Source organism: Calliphora vicina, chromosome 5 (assembly GCF_958450345.1).
Source record: "Calliphora vicina chromosome 5, idCalVici1.1, whole genome shotgun sequence".
Taxonomy (NCBI): domain Eukaryota; kingdom Metazoa; phylum Arthropoda; class Insecta; order Diptera; family Calliphoridae; genus Calliphora; species Calliphora vicina.
Genome location: NC_088784.1, coordinates 113,583,291 through 113,603,334, shown reverse-complemented (window position 1 = coordinate 113,603,334; position 20,044 = coordinate 113,583,291). Strand labels below are relative to the sequence as shown.

The following is a 20,044-nucleotide window of genomic DNA, read 5'->3' as shown; positions in this document are numbered from 1 at the left end:
CAATTTATCCGAAAAAAATCTTCTGGTTTTTGGTTTAATTTAGTGTTTAAAAATTCCCGGGAATGAAACGATTTTTTAATTTCCTCCCGGGAAATTAGGAACCCTAGTAAGTTCTGTATATGCGGAATTCATGTCACCAAATTTTATTGTGATCTGTTCATAATAATATATTGCAATAACAAATTGGTTTTGTTATGGTTTTGATCTGTAGCAAATTGAAGTTTTTTGTTTATAACAAATTAACAAGATTGCTATACAACTGTAAAATTAAATTCCACAAAAAATATTTTATCTCATAATAAAAAATTTCTTTCGCACAAACACTCAATTGAAAACAATTTTTTTAATTTTTTTTTATAAATTATTAAATATTTTATACATTTTTGAAAAGCAGACATTGATATATAAAATGTCTACTGTAGCTTTTCCACTACTCAAATGATGGATTGCCTTCTATATCCATACGAAGTTTTATTGAAATCTGACTATCCGTTTGGAAATCATAGATTTGTTTATATTGTTTTAATTTCCCCACTTAAGAATATTTCTATTGATAAAATAGATTTAGTAACTATAGTTTTTAAACACTAAATGTTTACTGGGATACTGGTTTACTGGTTACTAGTGCATATGTAAGTAAGTATCTGTGTATTTTTTCGTTTCTAGATGTACATTTCACGCATACATTCATATTTGTAGCAGTTTTTTCATATATTCAAATATCAACTAAAATAAAACCATAAAAAACAGTTTTCAAAACGGTTGAACTTTCATGAATAATACACATGTCAGCATCAACAACATCATCATCATCGTCAATAGCAACCAAGAACCAACCGAGCAGCAGCATGTTTATAATGGTCCATAGCAATGAACGTGGAAGAAATACTTGTAATAAATACGCAGTAGTGAAGCTACCAAAACAATTTTAAAATAAATACAAGTTAAAAGCTACAAATAGCACCCGTGTCGTGCCGTTCCATCTTGCGGATCTTTACAAGTGTAAATGTGTGTTAAAGACTGAGTATCTGTGTGAGTTTTAGTTAACGGTTTTGATTGAAAATAAATAAAATCAAATAAAGACAACATTTTTTATTTATTTATCACTTTGTTCTAGAATTTATGGAAATGTTTCTTCCATTCATATGAATTGACCCAATTTTAACACGATGACAACATATCCACACTTTAAAAGGGCATAAAATAGTGTTGAGAAATCTTAATTTCTTTCAGTTGGTGTCTTCAATATCTAAAAACAACAACTCTTCTACAAATGTAAAAAAATAAGTTGTATTTATTTTAATTTTAATTTGGTAATTAAAATCCATAAAAGCAACTTGTGTAATAAAAATGTTAATCAAACGAAAATTTGTATGTTTAAGTTTAACGATTTTGCTTATAGAAACACTAACAATCTGTGCCCATGGTATGTGGTGAAATAAATGATATTGATAATAATCAACTAAAGTGCCATTAAAATATACAAAATTCAATACTACAAAAGAAAAATTAAGTTAAAAAATAGAATGAATTTTTTTTTAATTTTAGCGAAATCTTTACCTCTTAGTGGAGGCCGCACCAACAGCCGGAAAAAAATTAAATCAAAAACTCATAGATCTAAGAGCAACTCACGAAAACTTCCTCAAAATGAACCCGAAATCTATACACTACCAAAACCCATTAAACAAAACTCCCCACAAAAACCGGACAATTTGGAAAAACCTTATTTGAATGATGTTGAGTATAATTTACGATTGAGACAACTAATGGAGGAGTTAGTGCTCGGAAGCCACATGGAAAATAAACATGAAATAACTACACAACAATATCTAGAAACAAAATATACTCAAGAACCCAACAAGATCAACAACAAAAATCACTCTCCAAATTCAATCTCCGATAATAATTCGAGTGCAATAAAAATTGATAACAAATCACAAGAAACACAACATAATTCTTCAATTAAAGATTCGCTTTTCGATTATGTGCTATTGGAGTACTTGACAAACACTAAACAAAATCTAGAAAATATTGAAAATGGCAATTCAACAAGTTCAACTGATCATCAAAAGATACGGCAGCAATTGGAATTTCTACAAAAAAATGCTGATAAATTTAAAAAATTTCAACAAGTGCAAGAAAGAACCAAAAATTCTACATCACAAACTCAATTGCACAACTTGGAGGAAATGGAACAAATTTTAGAGAATTTCTTAAACACCAATTTAAATGAGACTTCTTTAGGTAGCTTTAACAATCAAAGTAACTCTCTGAACTCCAAACCTAATACGCAGAATGACACAATTAATGATAAAGAGATATTGATTAAAAACAAATTCACACAACATTCAAACATTTCAAACGTCCCACAACCAACTGCTGCTCAAAGTACAACGCAAATGCCACATTCTGTTAATGATTTTAATGTGACAAAACAGTACAATGTTCGTGGAGACTACAACTATTCCGCACCAATTAGTCTTGCAGAATTTCTCAAGAAAATGAATTCAAAAGAAAATCCAAATATCGAAGAGAAATCATTTAATAACAACACTTCTTCTTCAATTTTAAACCCAAATGTTACCGACGATAAGGCAACGATGGGTCTGGAAACTAGTACTGCTCTTCCTAAGCCAAGCAATATTGAAACGATCTTGAAAACTAATAAAAGCACTGACACAACTGCGAATATGCTGGAGATACAAACAAAGTCACATTTGGAAAAGTTAAGCGATTGGAAAAAACCCCTCATAATCATAAAGCAAAATATGGAATCAATGATGAGGGAAAACAGTACAACCACTGAAATTAATTTAAATACAAAATCAAATGCTTCTAGTAACAATGCTAATATTATTGCCATTTCCAAAATATTCGAAAATATTCCCAATGATTTTGGATTGAAATCTAATATTGCTCTTTCAGTTCTCGATATCAATAGGAACATCTCCAACACAAAAAATCAAGATCATCATATCCTTTTAACGGATGATTCAACCAAAAACAATTATTTAGAAAGGAATCACATCATAGAAATTACCAAAGACAATATTAAGCCTAATAATAGCGCTACTCATGATCTTTCCGACATTGACATTGAAAAAACATTATTAGAAAATACGAGTGAAAATATTGTTGAGGCTCTTGATATGGCCACAGAAAACTTAGAAACATATTCAAGAACTTCAACACCGATCAGCAAAGATGTACATTCTAATTTTAAAATAGACTATCAACAACAGAACCCTCATATATTAGAAACAAAAAACACAAATGAGAATGTCGAATTTAATACACCAACAAACTGGATCCCAGAATTGAGAACATTAACAAACGAACCGGAATTTAATGATACTTCCTCCGATCCAAATGTAGATTTTATAAGTAATCCTTCTTTAATTAAACTAAAGCCAACAGAATTAAAACAACCAACACACTCTGAAATGGGTAAGTTATTAAGAAGGGTTAGTAAGGCGCAAACTTTGGATTGAATGATAGTAAATTTATATTCCTACTAAAATGGTATAAATCGGATATTATTTTTAATCTCTGACAATTTTCGGCATACTATCATTTAATCCGAGGTTCAGTAATTATTAATCTTACTTCACTGGGCATAAATTAATAAATATTTTATTGTGCCTTTATGTTTAGATATTCCGGCTGAAATCGATGAGATAACAGACACTACAACAACAGCTAATTTACTTCTATCTAATTATTCCAATGAAGGTATAACAACAAAAGTGCCTTACAGAGACACCACACTAAATTTCATAGAATCTGAGACATCTTCAGCTACGATTATGTCAAATTCACTATCCTTGCTAGCGGGGACAACAGCAAACTATGAAAATTATTTTACAACCGAATTTCCTCATAATAGTACAATGTCATCAATAGAGATGTATAAACATGAAACTGACGCGGGCAGTGAAGAGAACCATGAAAACTTATTTACAACTGTATCATCCAAATTCTTGGATGAAGTACCAACAACCGAATCATCTTCCGACGTTCCTACAATCAATAACAATGAATATTTATACGACGGCATTGACCACACAGATTTTCCTTTCACAAGTGTATTTTCGAATTCCAACATGACTTTTGACAACGTAATAGAAAATATTATTGATCAAGGAATTAATACAAATACATCAATCGATGACAAAATAAATAAGCTACTGCCTACAACAGTATTGAATAAAAACTACTCTATTTCTGTTTCAAAGAATGATGAAATTTTAGAATACCAAAAGGAAAATAATAATACTAAAGTATTTTCTGAAAACGATTCGAATGATTCAACAGAATTTTTAATTGAGCAGACTACTCAACTACCTTCTACGATAAATATTTTAAATCCAACTTCAAATGAGGATTTCCCTAATCATGAAGATAATCTAAAAATTAAAAATATAAATCTCAATGAAACTGAATACACTAAGGAACTAGCAGATATATTGACTACAACAAATGTCCCAGCAATTCAAAAGACGACGGATTTTATAGATTTGCCTGCAACTACAGGCATTTTAAACTATGACATTTCGGTTGATAATACAACGGAACCGTTCTCTGCAATAGGACACCAAAATGATTTATTAACTACAACAGAAATTCCAGATTATACTACGCCTGATTCTAGTACTGAAATCCCCAGAATTACAACAACTCATATACCAAATATCGATGACGAATTTGTATTAAAAAATACATTAAGTAAATCAGAACCTACTATAAGAATTGCAGAATTTTTACTACAGTCGAAACACAATAAAACTGACGAAAATTTTAATCTCAATCTGATTTTACCATCTTCAGTAAATGCATCTCTCAAAGATTCTGAAGTCACACAAGCATCGCAATCATTTAATAATGAGTTCCCAATAGCAATTGTTGAAGAATTAGACTTTTCCAATGAAGACGATTATTATGAACAGCAAAGTACTGAAAACGAAATGGAACTAAGACAAACTACCAAATCTCAACCAATCAAAGAGTACTCCAGTATACAAACATCTGAACAACCTTTACCACCAGCAAGTTCTGAAATAAACAATGTGTCTGTATCGGCTGATAGTGCGGATTATGATGTATCCACAACAACTGCATCGTCACAAGAAACAACTGAATTTCCTACAAATGATTATCCAATTGTAAGAACAGAACAAATAAATTATACAAATGGTTCGACCGCAAATTCGAATGAAACAAGTACAGAATTTCCAGATGAAAACGATTCGCCACTTACAATAATCAATACAGACATTAATAGTTTAAAATCAGTTGAAAGCTATAATGCTGACACTGTTGGAAGCACTGAAAATCCTGAGACTCAACAAAATGTTTCCGAACTAATCATAAATTCTAATTCTACGTTGAAGTTACAAGACAATAATAATAACATCGAAAAATCGAAATCAACTCCATTTGAGTCAAATACTGTGAAAAATGATGAGCAGAAGAACCACATTGAACTACGTAGAGATAATATGAGTATAGCCAAAATAAATGATTCAGTCAATATCCCTACGATTCATACAGTAGACAAAAGTGGGAACATTGAAGAGGATTTTGTAAGTGAAACAAAGTTTTTGAGAAACGAATCTGAAGTGTATCAATATACTACTCCTCGCATCGAGTATTTTACTATATCTCCTAAAGAACTATTTAATAATGAAAATATGGAAGAAGAATACACTGAAATTCCAGACTCACAGAATATTGATGAAGAATATTTATTAACCTCCACAACTACTCATGCTAACAACGACAACCATGAAATATTGCTAAACAATCTAAATAAAACTGGTTTTGAAGCTCACGAATCTGAAATATTAACTTCTGAAGTGTACACAGCTCCTTCCACCGAATATTTTACTATACCACCTAAAGGTGAATGGTTCAATAATGGCATGGAAAGTAAAAGTCTCGTAAAAATACATGAAATTGAAGGTCAAGATGAAAATAATATGGATTCATTAGAAATGAATATTTCAAAACCATATTTAGATGACAAAATTGAAATTCAGACAAACTTTAATACTCAAAATGGTACAAACACTTTTGAAGTAGTCTATGATATAAAAGACAGTTCTGAACAATCATCGTCACATGAAGCTTCATTATACTACGAAAAAACCAGCAACACAAATTATTCCTCAAAATTCGTACTAGAAAATAATTCAACTGATTCCTTTAAAGACACTAAAGAAAATGTAAATGAAATTAAAGATGAATTATCAAATGTAGGAAGCACTATAGTTGACAAAACCGAGGATGTCAACATTACACGTTTAATTAAAAAGAATGATTCGGAAATTACCTCTTCTATTGTTCATTTATTAACAAGTGAAATATCTGCTGGAGATGAAGATCAAAAGACTTTTATGAATAAAAATAAAACATCTCAACATGAAAATGAAACATTAAAAACAACCAACAACAATGTTCAAGACACGCCGATTATGGAAATAAATGATACAACTACATTAACCGACTCAATAAATCCATATTTACAAATTAACGTGTCATCGGTGGATAAGAATTCGTTCTCGTTATCTCATACTATATCTGATAAAACCTTAGAATTCGACTACAATAAAACTTCCAATTGGCAACACAATGGAGAAGATTTCAAAATAGTTCCAAAGGATTATAATATCATGCAGGACAACAAAGTGTTACCCACGTCTTTAATCCATAATATAAAGAACAATACTATTGAAACATTAACAATTGGTTATAGCGATTCTCTTAAATATTCCTTACCAAACAATATATCCAACGAGAACAAAACCAAAATATTGGTTTCAGCTGATATAGAAACTTCCACAATAATATGTGATACAGCTGATCCCATGGAAGAGGACGACGATGAACAGATCACAGAAATCCCAGAATCACAGAAAGCTAGTAATGAATTTGAATATTCCTTTCCAAACAATATATCCAATAACAACAAATCCAAAATAATGGATCCAGCTGAAACGGAAGTATCTAAAATCATATTTGATACAGCCGATTCCATGTACAATGATGACTATGGAGAATATGCGGAAAATCCAGAATCACAGAATAATTTAAATGATTACACTTTGATCAATAATACTGATTCCAATAACACCGGAGATAAGCAATCTACATCGGAATCAATTTTCAATCTGTCTGATATTTTAATCAAACCCAAGTTTGAAGCTTCTAAAAAAGCGGAGACAACAACTACAGATACGGATGAAAATGAAATACAGCTTCTAAAAGAAAACAAACCAAACTCACCAATTGATATATCCAACGAGAACAAAGCAAAAATATTGGTTCCAGCTGAGATAGAAACTTCCACAATCATATTTGATATAGCTGATTCCATGGAAGGGGACGACGATGAACAGAACACAGAAACCCCAGATGATGACTATGTAGAATATACGAAAATTCCAGAATCACAGAATACTTTAAATGATTATTACACTTTGACCAATAATACTGATTCCAATAACACCGGAGATAATCAATCTGCATCGGAATCAACTATCAATCTTTCTGATATTTTAATCAAACCCGATTTTGAAGCTTCTATAAAAGCGGAGTCAACAACTACAGATACGCATACAAATGAAATGCCTCTTCTAAAAGAAAACAAACCAAACTCACCAACTGATGACACAAGTACAAAATTTGCTGGTAATAGCTCATCCCAAAATACACATGATACTAAAACAAACTTTTCTTTAGAGGGCCTAACAAAAAATGAAAATAACAATGAAGAATACACCGAAAGTGCAGATTCACAGAACATCGATAAAGAATATTTAATAACATCCACTACTACTGATTCTAACGACGACAATATTGAAATATTACTAACAAATAAAAATTCTATATTAAGCAATCTAAATGAAAGTAGTTCTCATGAACCAGCTAATATTTCGAAAGAAGTCATTGATTCTATTATTAACAAATTACCAATTGATGATAACAATCTATCTGGAAAATACACACAACATAAAGAAACTAGTTCTTTGTTAGATCTACATGAAGAAGAGAACATAGAAACAATATTCCCTGATATCCCAAGTATAAAGAACAAGGATGAAGACGTAGTATTATCTACAACTGCTGAACCTTCAAATGTTTTAGTCACATCAGGCACGACACGTAATAATTTGCATGTGGCTTCGGTCGATTCGATCGATTTTAATAAAAATGGTTTAAATTTAACTGAAACAGCTAATACGACTTTTCACGATATAACCGATAGCAAAATAAATCAAGACGTAAATGTTACACCTCCAACTGAAATGGTTGAAACTGTAACTGAAGTGGTTTGGTTAACTCAGTCAATCTCTTACAACAAACCATCCATTATCATAGAAAATGTACCATATGAAACCTCAATTACCGGGCCCCTGTATACGATCTCTAATGATCTTACCAATGCAGCAAAAATAAAAGTTTTAAAGCCAGAAGAGAAATCCGACCATCTTAATGAGTTAATTGCAATAATTGGTAGCTCATTGCAGGAATCAACACAGTCAAATGAACATCCACAACAGAAGAAACATGAAAATGAGAATCAAAAGGACTATAACAGGACTAAAGAACATAGCCAGCAGAAAATACAAGAAGATGTGACATTAACAGTCAATTGTCATACACCAACAACGTCATTTTCAATGCCATCAACGCCATCATCAGCATCGACAATGGCAGTAGCAGCCGAAGATGATGACACTGAAACAGATGAAGATGAAACAGAGGTAAACAACAGGAGTGCTGTAATCGAAAAAACTATTGGAAATGACAAACAAAACATTGAAAAGTGGTCAACATTTAAAAACAATCAACTGCATAATGACAGTTTAACTAAATCCGACAATCTTGGCATAAAGGAGAATGCTAATGCTGACGACGACGACGACGAGCACGATGCTGATGCTGATACTGCTGATGTAGATGTAGATGTGGATGCCTTTGTTAATGTTACAGAAGATGTGGATGATGGTATTGACGAAGGTACAACTACTTACATGCGATTAGAGATGAATGTAGAAAACAAGGGCATTGAAAATGGAAACATTCACAAGAATAGTGATAATGACAGAGTTGTTGAATATCAAAACAATGACAACGGGTCAACAATACAACAACAGCAAGGACATGGCACAAACAATGAATTTAAAGCATCACAAAACGAGGGAGGTATAAATGAAATGTCAACAATTGAAAATAAATTGCTCGACATATCAAAGAACAAATCAAACGTTATGACGAAAACGGCAACAATCTTATATGACAAACTTGAAATGGTCAATAATAAATACACTAAAAAGGATTATCGAAATAAAGGAAATGAAATGATAATCAATAAGAACATCATCAACTCAAACTCAATGTCTGGAATAGAGACACCAAATAAAGATGACGAAATTGATGATGTCGAAGGACGACCAAACGATAAAATAGAAAACATGTTTGACAATTTACTTAAAACACAATCCTTTCCTGCCATGACACCCTATCATTCAAACTCAAACGCCAACAACAGCAACAACAAAACTAACAAAAATATCCTTCCATCCGCCCAAACGAAAGAGGAAATTACAACGACAAATTGGTGGCACTCCTTACCATATGCGGAAATTAGAAAATTTTTAAATTCCATCTTTGATAGTGTTACATCCACCGATGATTTCAGTTTAAATGGATCCGTCGATTCAATGGTTGCAACAGCAAAAGCACCAAAAACAATCAAAACAACAACATCGACAACCAGCGATAACAAATTCAAAACCATAAAAGGACGGAAATCAAAGAAAGAGCAATGGCCAATGTGGGTACTGAACAATATTTGGACATCACTACTATAATAACCAGGATTACATTAATCATACATTTATAACAATTTAAACTTGTTCAACATGCATTCATTCATTCATTCATATGTATGTATATTTATTTATTTATTTTTTTATCAACATACATATACATATACATATGGTATATGTTTAGTTTTTTTTTTATTACATATTTATTTAAATATGCTTCAGTTTTATAGTATTATAAAATAATATAGTGATAAGCGAAAATAAAAGTATTAATTGCACTACAATAAATTTAAATATCATTAAAAATTATTCAGCTTTTCATTATGTACCTCCACAAAAAATAAAAAACATTACATTACATAGACTTAAGACTTCATCGCTTATATGTTTTAAGATTTAAAAAAAGATAAATTTTTTACGGAGGGAGAATACTGATTTTGTTATTCCGTTTATAACTCATTGAAATATTCATCCGTCCGTCTGTATATCTTTTGAAAATAAGATTAGGCCCACAATAAAGAAGCTTAAGAAGCTGATAATGGGCAACGATTAGTGTTTATAAAAAACCGACTTTTTAAAAATCCGGTTTGTCAGGAATGGTTAATATTAAATAACTTAAATATACAAAAGTGCTAAGTGCATTTTATTTTGTAAAAATTTGTAAATTATTATCTCAGTAAAATGGAATTGCGTATAAATATGTTACAAACTAAATACTTGTTTAAAATATTGGTTTATTCATTAAATTTCAACCAAAATCTGTAAATCAATTTCTTAAACAAATATTTGATAATTTTGAAATTTATTATCACATCGACTTTCTGATATGAAAAAGAAAATGTTACAAGTCCCAAAAAAGGACCTATAAGATGCAAAAGCACTTCTTTTTAGCTGTAATTATTTGTCATTATAAAGCATACCAAATATGTAAGTAATAAAACTCCATTATCAGATTTCGAAAATATTTGAAATCATGGATTTTAGAACGTCTCTTATAATATTTCTGAAAAGGACTTTGTACACTAAGCTAACGAAATGATTAATAATATAAAATTTTAAGAACAAAACACACTAATGAAGTCAAATTTATTGAAAGAAGCTATGTACATCAAATTTAAATTAACGTTTGGTAAAATCATCACTAATTTTATAATGTATCATTATTAAGAAATATACGGAATTTAATCTTAATCTACCTTTCTTCTATCTATATAAATAAAAATCAAATGTCGTTCGTTGATAATTGCATCAGTAGAGAACGGCTGGACCGATTTAGACAAATTTTTTTTTAAATGTTGGTCATAGCCCAACTTAGGTTTTTACGGAATGAAAAATTGGCCACACCCAACTTTACGCCCACTTTTTTCGATTTATCTAAAATCGGAAAACGGCTACCAGGACCGATGTAACTAATTTTTTTTTAATGTTCGCAATACATAGTCCGCAAAAGTTTTTACATAAATAAAAATTGTCCCCGTCCACTAATATCTAAATGCGCTAATAACTTGGTCAATAAGCGTTTAATCAAGAAAAAGAGCTCGATCTGTGATCACTCATATTTCGGACCAAAATTTGATTTTTTATATAAAAATTCAAAATATCTAAATTCGCTTATAACTTGGCTAATAAGCTTTTAATCAAGAAAAAGAGCTCGATCTGTGATCATTCATATTTCTGACCAAAATTCGATTTTTTATATAAAATTCGATTACTTATACAAACCGCTTCACACAAATTCACAAATCGAACACAAGCTTTTTTTAACTTGGACAGGACAACGTCTGTTGGGTCAGTTAGTTTTTAATAGTTTCTGAAAAAGTTTTTAAGTAAACTCATCGTCCTCTACTATTTAGAATCATTGTAATTCTTAAAAATATTAATCTAAAGAGGTTTTTATTGTAAATCAGCAGTTTAGATTTCAAATCAGACCAATAATGTGTATACAATGAATATAAAAAATGCACAAAAAAATGACATTTATTAATTTTAGTCCAAATTTTAAAAACCGGTTAACGGAGTGATAAAAACTGGATAAACCGGTTAACCGAAAATCAACATTTTAAATTAACCGGTTCGCAAAAAATCGAGATTTCGAAGAAAACCTTGTTTTTCGGTTAACCGGTTTATAATCACTAGCAACGATGATAACAAAAATTATGTTAAAATTATGCAGTCTAAAGCGGATATTTTTTTTTTGATTTTTCCAAATATTTTTTTTTTTTTTTATTGAAATGACTCCAATATGATGAAATAGGAAGACTTGAGGTCAATTTGTTTATGCTGTCTTATGATATACATACATATACAGTGGTGGCCAGCTAATTAAGGACAAAATTGTTTGCTTTATTACATGTGATTCTCAATTAATTTTTCAAATATTTCCACAAATGTATATGCAAAAGAACTGTTTTAACAACAAATTTCTTATTATACCCTACACCACGATAGTGTGGAGGGTATAATGCGTTTGTGCAGATGTTTGTAACGCCCAAAAATATTAGTCTAACACCCACGTTAAAGTATACCGATCGACTTAGAATCACTTTCTGAGTTGATTAAACGATGTCCGTCCGTCTTGCTGGCTGGCTGGTCGGCTGGTCGGCTGGCTGTCCATGTTTTTTCGGCCCAAGGACGAAGTCTATTGAAAGTGGCTGAAATCGGTTCATTATTTCATCTAGCCCCAATACAAATGTCCTTCCGAAATTGGACTTTATCGGTCATAAATGTTTAATTTATAAATGTATCTCCACAAATTGCGCTCGAAATTTGTTTTATATATACAAAATTCATGTCACCAAATTTTTGTTACGATCGGTCCATAATTAATCATAGCTCCCATATAGATCCGCTTCCGAAAATGACTTTAACGTGCATAAATCGCTTAAAAATGTTGGTATACACACAAAATTCAACATAGTTAACTTTAATATATACATAAATCACACGACCTAATTTCATGGTGATCGGTCCATATAAGTCCCACTTCCGAAAATCACTCAAAAATATATATTATTGAAATTTTAATTTTTTTGCTCTTTTACTTAGTGTAGGGTATTATATGGTCGGTCTTGATCGACCATACTTTCTTACTTGTTTTTAGTTCCATTTGTTTCGGCCATATCATGTTATTAACAACAGATGTTCGCTGAGGCGGTTCAAAGTATTTCCACATATCTTTTTGACCATATAGTATGTTGTACCGATTTTTCCAAACATTTTTGAGCAACTAACAAAAATTAATACTTAATTTCATGTTCCTAGGTCGTTTTGTTTTGGCACTATCACTATTGATAACAGCAAGAAAATTATTTTACAAGGTATTTTTATATTTAACAATTTCTAGTGTTGAGGTCTATCTATGATGTCTTGAACAATTGTGACTTAAATAAGCAACATAAAGAAGCAATCTGAACTTAAATATGTATTAAAAAATAAGCTACGAAATATTTGTACACAGAAAAAAATTATGACAAATAAAATGTTTTAACAACAAGTTTGTGAAGTTAAACAAAAAATTGTTTAATAGTCAGTAGTAAAATTTTAACAATAGGTTTGTAACATTGAATAATTATATTGGTACTAGTTAATTATTTATATGTATCTGCAATAGATTTTTCTTATATTAATTAAAAATGCATTTGTTGGTTTTAATTCTTGTTTTTATTATTATAAACAAATTTACAATTTATTATAATAATGACATAAGGAGTGAGATCGAAAAATTCTTAACATACATATATGTTTATAAAAAAGAAACCACTAAACTTACAGCTTTAATTTTTTTTTTATTTGATTGAAATTATTATTACAATTTACAAAAAAAATTATTTTTATAGTTTTAATCACTAGTGATGAAATTTTGAACCTTTTTCGGAAACCCTTCCATTAACGTTTTTATAGTGCTTTCTGTCACTTTGCTCGAACATGTAGTCCATCTCCGTTTAAAATCTACCACACTTTTGGACACCTTTTTTGTACTCTTCAATTCTCTTTTAACAAGAGCCCAATATCTCTCCACTGGCCTTAGCTCCGGGCAGTTTGGAGGATTTGCCTCTCTTGGTACAAATACCACATTATTGTTCTTGTACCACTCAAGGGCTTGTTTGCCATAGTGACAGGATGCCAAGTCAGGCCAAAAATAAGTGGACACATTATGAAGTCTTATGAATGGAAGCAGCCTTTTTTGTAAACATTCCTTGATGTAAATTTCGGTATTTATAGAGCCCGTTGTAACAAATGAGTGGCTTCTTTTGCCGCAACTGCATATTGCTTGCCATACCAAGAACTTTCTGGGAAATTTTGTCTGCTTTTGGGTCCTAAACTTTTCTTCAACATTCCCTCGAGCATCAGCAACATAAAATTTTTGACCTGGAAGTTGCGAAAAATCTGCCAGAACATACGTTTCGTCATCCATTATGCAGCAAGAATATTTTTTTATAAAACTTGACTTCAATTTCCGTGCTCTGTTTTTGGCCTCTAAATTTTTAGTAGCGTTCCTGTCAGGAACTTTTTGAGCCTTGTATGTTTTTAAACCTGCATTAGCTTTAACTTTTCGTACCAAATAGTCCGAGCACTGAGCTAACCGGGCTGCTTTCCTACCGGATGTGTTGGGAGCTCTTTTGAAAATGCGTTCTATTTTTTTGGCTTTAGAAACATCATGTGGACCATTCCTTCTACCTGAACCAGGTTTTCTATCAACTGACAAGTTCTCCCGGTACTGTTTAATAACATTGGAAACAGTTTGACGGCAGACCTTTGTATGCTTGGCCAACTTTTTGTAAGACCAAGTTGGGTTTTGTTGAAAATATTTAATAATTTCAGTACGCACTTTTTTCTGGTCACTCATTTTAATCAGATTAACAAAAAAATTAATATAATTGACATTACACATAATAACTGACATGTTTTTCAAAGGTAACTTGATCAAAAAAAAATTCAAATAATACTTGGGTTAAAAAATGTAATGAAAAACGTGTGTTAAGAATTTTTCGATCTCACTCCTTACATATATATATTTAAAATATAAAGTTAAAGCTTGTTATATCCATTATCTCACCTTTTGAACTGGTACAAAGTACAGGTCAGTATCACCTTCCACGAACGGTGGAACGGTGGACTCTTTTCAACATTTGATGTTGAAAAGAGTCCACTGAAATCCTGTTGAAAATAAGTTTTGTATATAAAATTGATGTCCATTTTTTGCCTATAGCTCAATTATAGTTACATATTCAACTTACCATCTGGAATACACCAATTTCTTTATAATTCACAAAAGAAAACATATTTTTTATGAAACAACAAAATGTTTATATTTTTCTTTAATTTATATGTAATTTCTTGACACATTTATTTTTGTTACTTTCAATATAATTGGGGGATTCAAACGGTCTCCTATTAGGTCGTATTGTCATAATGTCATAAAATATATTTTTAGTTTAAATAAATTTGTGTTGGGTTTCAAACAAAAAATATCTAAACTAATAAGACTTTTTGAACTATGTTTATTGGTTTGTCATAAAATAATACTTTTTTTGTTTGCAGCACAACAAGAATTTGTTTAAACTAAAAAAATATTTTACGAAATTTTTTTGAATTTTAACAACTGAAATTGTTAATAAATATCTAATGTGCTGTTTTTCTATAGCGAATGAGCGTTTTGAGTGGACGTTTTACATGTATTTTGTTTTTGTTACAATAACAAAATACATGTTAAATTTACACTCAAAGTACTCGTTCGCTATAGAAAAACAGCACATAAAAGAAATTGTTGATATGAGAATAAAAAAAAACCTATTCAATTAAAAAATTATTGAAAATTTTAATCTTATTTCAAACAAATTTTTTCAATTACTTAATAACTGTTACCATTTTTTCTGTGTATAAAAGTGTATGACTAAAAACTAAATTTCCTCGAAATCCGTCAAATCCAATTCGGTCCCCACGCTGACCCATAATAGGCACGACCGATAAAGGGAAACAAATTTTTTAATTTTACAAATTTCGTTTAAAATAAATTTTGAAAATGTAAAATTTGGGGGAAATTTGCATATCTCAAACGCATGACATTTTATAATTTTGATTTGCTATCAAGTTATAACGAGTTAGTGATGTCAGAACAATTTTATATTTCATATTTAAAAATCTGTGAATAACTGAAATACAAAAACGTGTTTAATTCTGTTATAAATATTTATATGTAAGTATATTTTATTTGGTTACAATTATTTGATTAGTGTAGAATTTGTATAGGATGGCAAGGAATTGTTTTAATTATTTGCTCTTGATGCTTCGGTTGAACTCAAAGGGCGAGTCAAGAACTAATTGCCAACGTGAACCAGCTCTTGGAGTTGGGAACGGCCACCATGGAGGAAATCTGGTCGGTCTGTTAGGTTTCTCTGTAGTTGTTGTAGTTGGTTTCTCTGTAGTAGTTGTTGTCGTAGTAGGTTTCTCTGTAGTGGTTGTTGTAGTAGTTGGTTTCTCTGTAGTAGTTGTTGTAGTAGTTGGCTTTTCTGTAGTTGTTGTAGTAGTTGGTTTCTCTGTCGTAGTTGTTGTGGTAGTAGTGGTTGGTTTCTCCGTGGTAGTAGTTGTTGTTGTAGTAGTTGGTTTCTTTGTAGTAGTAGTGGTTGTAGTTGTTGGCTTCTTTGTAGTAGTAGTGGTTGTAGTTGTTGGCTTCTCCGTGGTTGTTGTAAATGGCGGATGTGGATAATATGGTGGTGGATAATAGGGTGGGTAATAGGGTGGATAATAAGGTGGATAATACGGAGGATAGTATGGCGGAGGTTTAGGTTTCGGCGTGCGAGTCGGCTTATTAGGTTTAGTTGGTCTTGTCGGCTTTGGAGGTTTAGTTGGTGTTGGCGTTGACGTTGACGTAGTTGTCACATATTTGTGTTTTAAAAAATAGTTGCTGAACTGATCCAATTGCAATGGTATAACAATACTAGTAGGCAAATTATTGTTCGATGTCGTTACAAGAGGATTTCCAATGACACGAGCTTGTAATCCTTCCAACGAATAAACATCCTTATTTGAACTATACTTGTACTTTCTCCGTGCCGGTTCTGTTGATACACTTTGTATTGCAAGAATTGCAGTGACAAACACCGCCGCAAGTTTGAGCAACATCATTAGTGCTCGATGTTAATCTGCTGACTTGAGGACTAAATGCCAAAAAAACTATTCAACTAAAGAATTCTGGTCTTTTATATTTATTTTTACTAGCGCATGATGAATAACTTAAAACATAATAAACTATATCAATCCATTACGAACATTAAAGAAACTTATGAATTATTAATTATTTCGTATGAGATGGAATCTCTGTTTGATACCGTGAATGAAAAGAAATTGAATATTTATGTGTTACAGTTTTGGATACCATTTTCTTAGTTTTATTGCTGCGAAAACAAATAATAAAATATTAACTCCTAAAATATACATTTTTACAAAAGAATTAAAATGGGCGTATGAGAATGATCCAATTAACACAAAAAGAATAATTAATTTAAATTCGTTTTTATTTATTGTTAGAAAAAAGCTAAAAGAAAAAAATAACACATTTTTTTCTTGTTTATAAACACATCTACTCTTGTGAAATTTTTTGCTTAACTCAATAAATATCGAATGAAATTATTTTATTAGAATACATAAATGCAAAGAGATAAAAATAAAAGTTATTTTAAACAAAAGCAAAAGCCATGAATTAACACTCTATAACTTTCCAAGCAAAAGTTTTTGCATTTTCAGCATTTCATTTAGTCGTAACTTGAGCTTGAATAGAACATTACAAATGGAAACTAGGTGGATATGTTCATAAAAATGTTTGATCCGAATCTATCACGATAGATTATTTTACCCATTTTATAAAATAAATAAAAAAATATGCTAAGTTTTCGTGGATTGTGTGATTCGATTTATTGTTACTTCGGAATATATATATTTTTTTTTTAAATATTTGAGACATTCTGAAAGTGATACATTTAAAACGAAATCTAGTGTGTTACTTGAACACCTAGCTCAGAAATCGTCGTAACATAATTTAACCTCATCAGACCGTTGTTACATAAATGGTACAAGTTATTTCTTTATATATTGTGTATAGGCTATTGGAACCAAATGATATTTTTATAGAAATTAAAATACTTTACCTTAATATAGACAGGCCCTAACTCGTGTTTTTTTAAGTCATGATTTTTTGGCTAAATATGATATACATATGACCTGACCATTTATGGAAATAAACGAAAATCTGGGCTTACGAAAAAAAAACAAGAGTTAGGGCCTTTCTATATTAAGGTAACGATATGTTGTTCGTTATCATCATCTTCTTGGAAATTTAATAGTTATTCAATTAACAAAAGTCCAGATTAAATTCGAATCCGCAATTTTTAAATTACAAATAAACTTAATTAAATCCTAACTTATTAAATTTAATAAAATTTTTGGAAAATAAATGATGGCTACAAATGACACAAACCGGTATTACTGTTAAATAAACCAATTTAAGAGCACATTTAAAACTCTTGTAATATTTACAGGGATGGTGATCGATTACACAACTCAACTAATTTAAATGTATGCAATTCATACTGAATAAATTTTACTTCAATAACGTCGACTTATTGTGGAAAGTACAGTTAGCTTTCATTTGAATATAATACAATAGTATTTAATTTTTTGGGCATAATATTGTTTTTTTAATATTATAGTAATTGTAGTGCATGATTTTTTCTTTTGTACGAGTTTTATATTTATAACAGCTATACATATTTGCAAACTTTAAAATAAACTAAATTATACAACTTATTTGTGAAGCTCACTTCCTCAAGTTCTTGCCACAGTTATCATTTCTCTTCGAGAGTATTAAAGAAGAAAAAAAAAACACATTAAATTATAATTTAATTTATCCATGTAAGTATGTACATATATTTTTTCGTTGGGTCACAATTTGAATTAAATTTATTTAATTCCAGTAATCTATTCTCGAGGCAGCAATCGGCAATTATTTATTTTATTTGTTAACAAATCACTTTTTTCTTCGCCTATATCTGGAGGATTGACTAATTTTGGCTTTTCTTCCCCTATTGCTCCTTTGGTAGGGGTTCTGATCCAAAACCAACTGCCAACGAGTACCGGGAAGTGGAGCTACATTCGGTTGCATTAACGGAAATGGCCACCATGGTGGTGGAAATGGTCTGGATGTTGTTGTAGTTGTGGTTGGATCTGTTGCTGGTGTAGGAAATGGCCACCATGGTGGAAATGGTCTGGATGTTGTTGTAGTGGTTGTGGTTGGAGCTGGTGTTGTGGTAGTCGTTGTAGTTGTTGTTGTTGTTGGTGGAGGTGTTGTAGTAGTCGTTGTTGTGGTGCTTGTAGTGCTCGTGGTTGTTGTCGATGGAGTAGTTTCTGGCGGTGGATAATAAGGCGGTGGATAATATGGTGGGTAGGGATAATGCGGTGGATATGGATAATGTGAGGGTGGAGGAAATGGCGGAGGATAATATGGAGGATAGTATGGCGGATAATATGGTGGTCTGTTTACTGGTCTCCTTGTTGGTCTTTTCGTCGGTCTTTTCGATGGCTTTTTTGATGGTGCTGGCGCTTTAGTAGCTTTATTGTTAAAAAACGATGTAATATCAAATATTGGCACATAATTAGCACCGGCTCTGCCAGTTATTCTGGGAATAAATGAAAACAGGCCATTTCTCACACTACCATCAACCAATTCTGCTGATTCTTCTGCTTTCGATTCGGCAAAAATACCCGATAATCCCAAAATTACACAAAATAACGCAACTTTAAGAAAAGTCCACATCTTGAAATGATGTGTCCTATACAAATTTACGGATGATGTTGCAAAATAGACATAAAAACTACTAATGAGAGCAGTTGTAATTTCGGTAGCTTTTATATCTTTATGAGTTTAAAACAAAAGTTCAAATATTACCAATGTTCTAATTCGAATAAATTATGAATGTCAAAGAGAAGAGAAAAAAGAAATGTTGGTAAAGTAGAAAGTTCATTTACCACGAACTAACAGCACTCTTTACTATATATTTAGATTATTTTTGTGAGGGTGGTTCGGTGCTGCGAATGCAAGACATCCACAAAAAAGGGCTATTTTAGTATTTAATTTTCAAAGAGGAAACACATATTGGTTTGCAGATGTGGGAATAATACAAAATACGAATAATATATTTCAAATATTTAAACTATCC

General features: G+C 31.1%; 3 protein-coding genes across 3 annotated transcripts; 1 reads left to right on the top strand and 2 right to left on the bottom strand.

The window, feature by feature from the left end:
* The first annotated feature begins 785 nt into the window (after positions 1-785).
* Positions 786-9,875, top strand: LOC135961549 (putative uncharacterized protein DDB_G0282133). Its single transcript, XM_065513054.1, has 3 exons — positions 786-891; positions 1,549-3,447; positions 3,655-9,875. The coding sequence occupies exons 1-3, from the start codon at positions 786-788 to the stop codon at positions 9,873-9,875; spliced, it is 8,226 nt and encodes a 2,741-aa protein (XP_065369126.1).
* Positions 9,876-16,103: 6,228 nt separating this feature from the next.
* On the bottom strand, positions 16,104-16,958 carry LOC135961548 (salivary glue protein Sgs-3-like). The gene has a single exon (XM_065513052.1). The coding sequence runs from the start codon at positions 16,956-16,958 to the stop codon at positions 16,104-16,106; it is 855 nt and encodes a 284-aa protein (XP_065369124.1).
* Positions 16,959-18,855: 1,897 nt separating this feature from the next.
* On the bottom strand, positions 18,856-19,641 carry LOC135961547 (uncharacterized). Its single transcript, XM_065513051.1, has one exon. The coding sequence runs from the start codon at positions 19,639-19,641 to the stop codon at positions 18,856-18,858; it is 786 nt and encodes a 261-aa protein (XP_065369123.1).
* Positions 19,642-20,044: the final 403 nt, after the last annotated feature.

Coding starts and splice junctions, on each gene's coding strand:
- LOC135961548 (XM_065513052.1), bottom strand. CDS start 16,958: ATGATGTTGCTCAAACTTGCGGCGGTGTTTGTCACTGCAATTCTTGCA.
- LOC135961549 (XM_065513054.1), top strand. CDS start 786: ATGTCAGCATCAACAACATCATCATCATCGTCAATAGCAACCAAGAAC. Junction 892..1,548: donor TGAACGTGGAAGAAATACTT/GTAATAAATACG, acceptor TTTTAATTTTAG/CGAAATCTTTACCTCTTAGT. Junction 3,448..3,654: donor ACCAACACACTCTGAAATGG/GTAAGTTATTAA, acceptor CTTTATGTTTAG/ATATTCCGGCTGAAATCGAT.
- LOC135961547 (XM_065513051.1), bottom strand. CDS start 19,641: ATGTGGACTTTTCTTAAAGTTGCGTTATTTTGTGTAATTTTGGGATTA.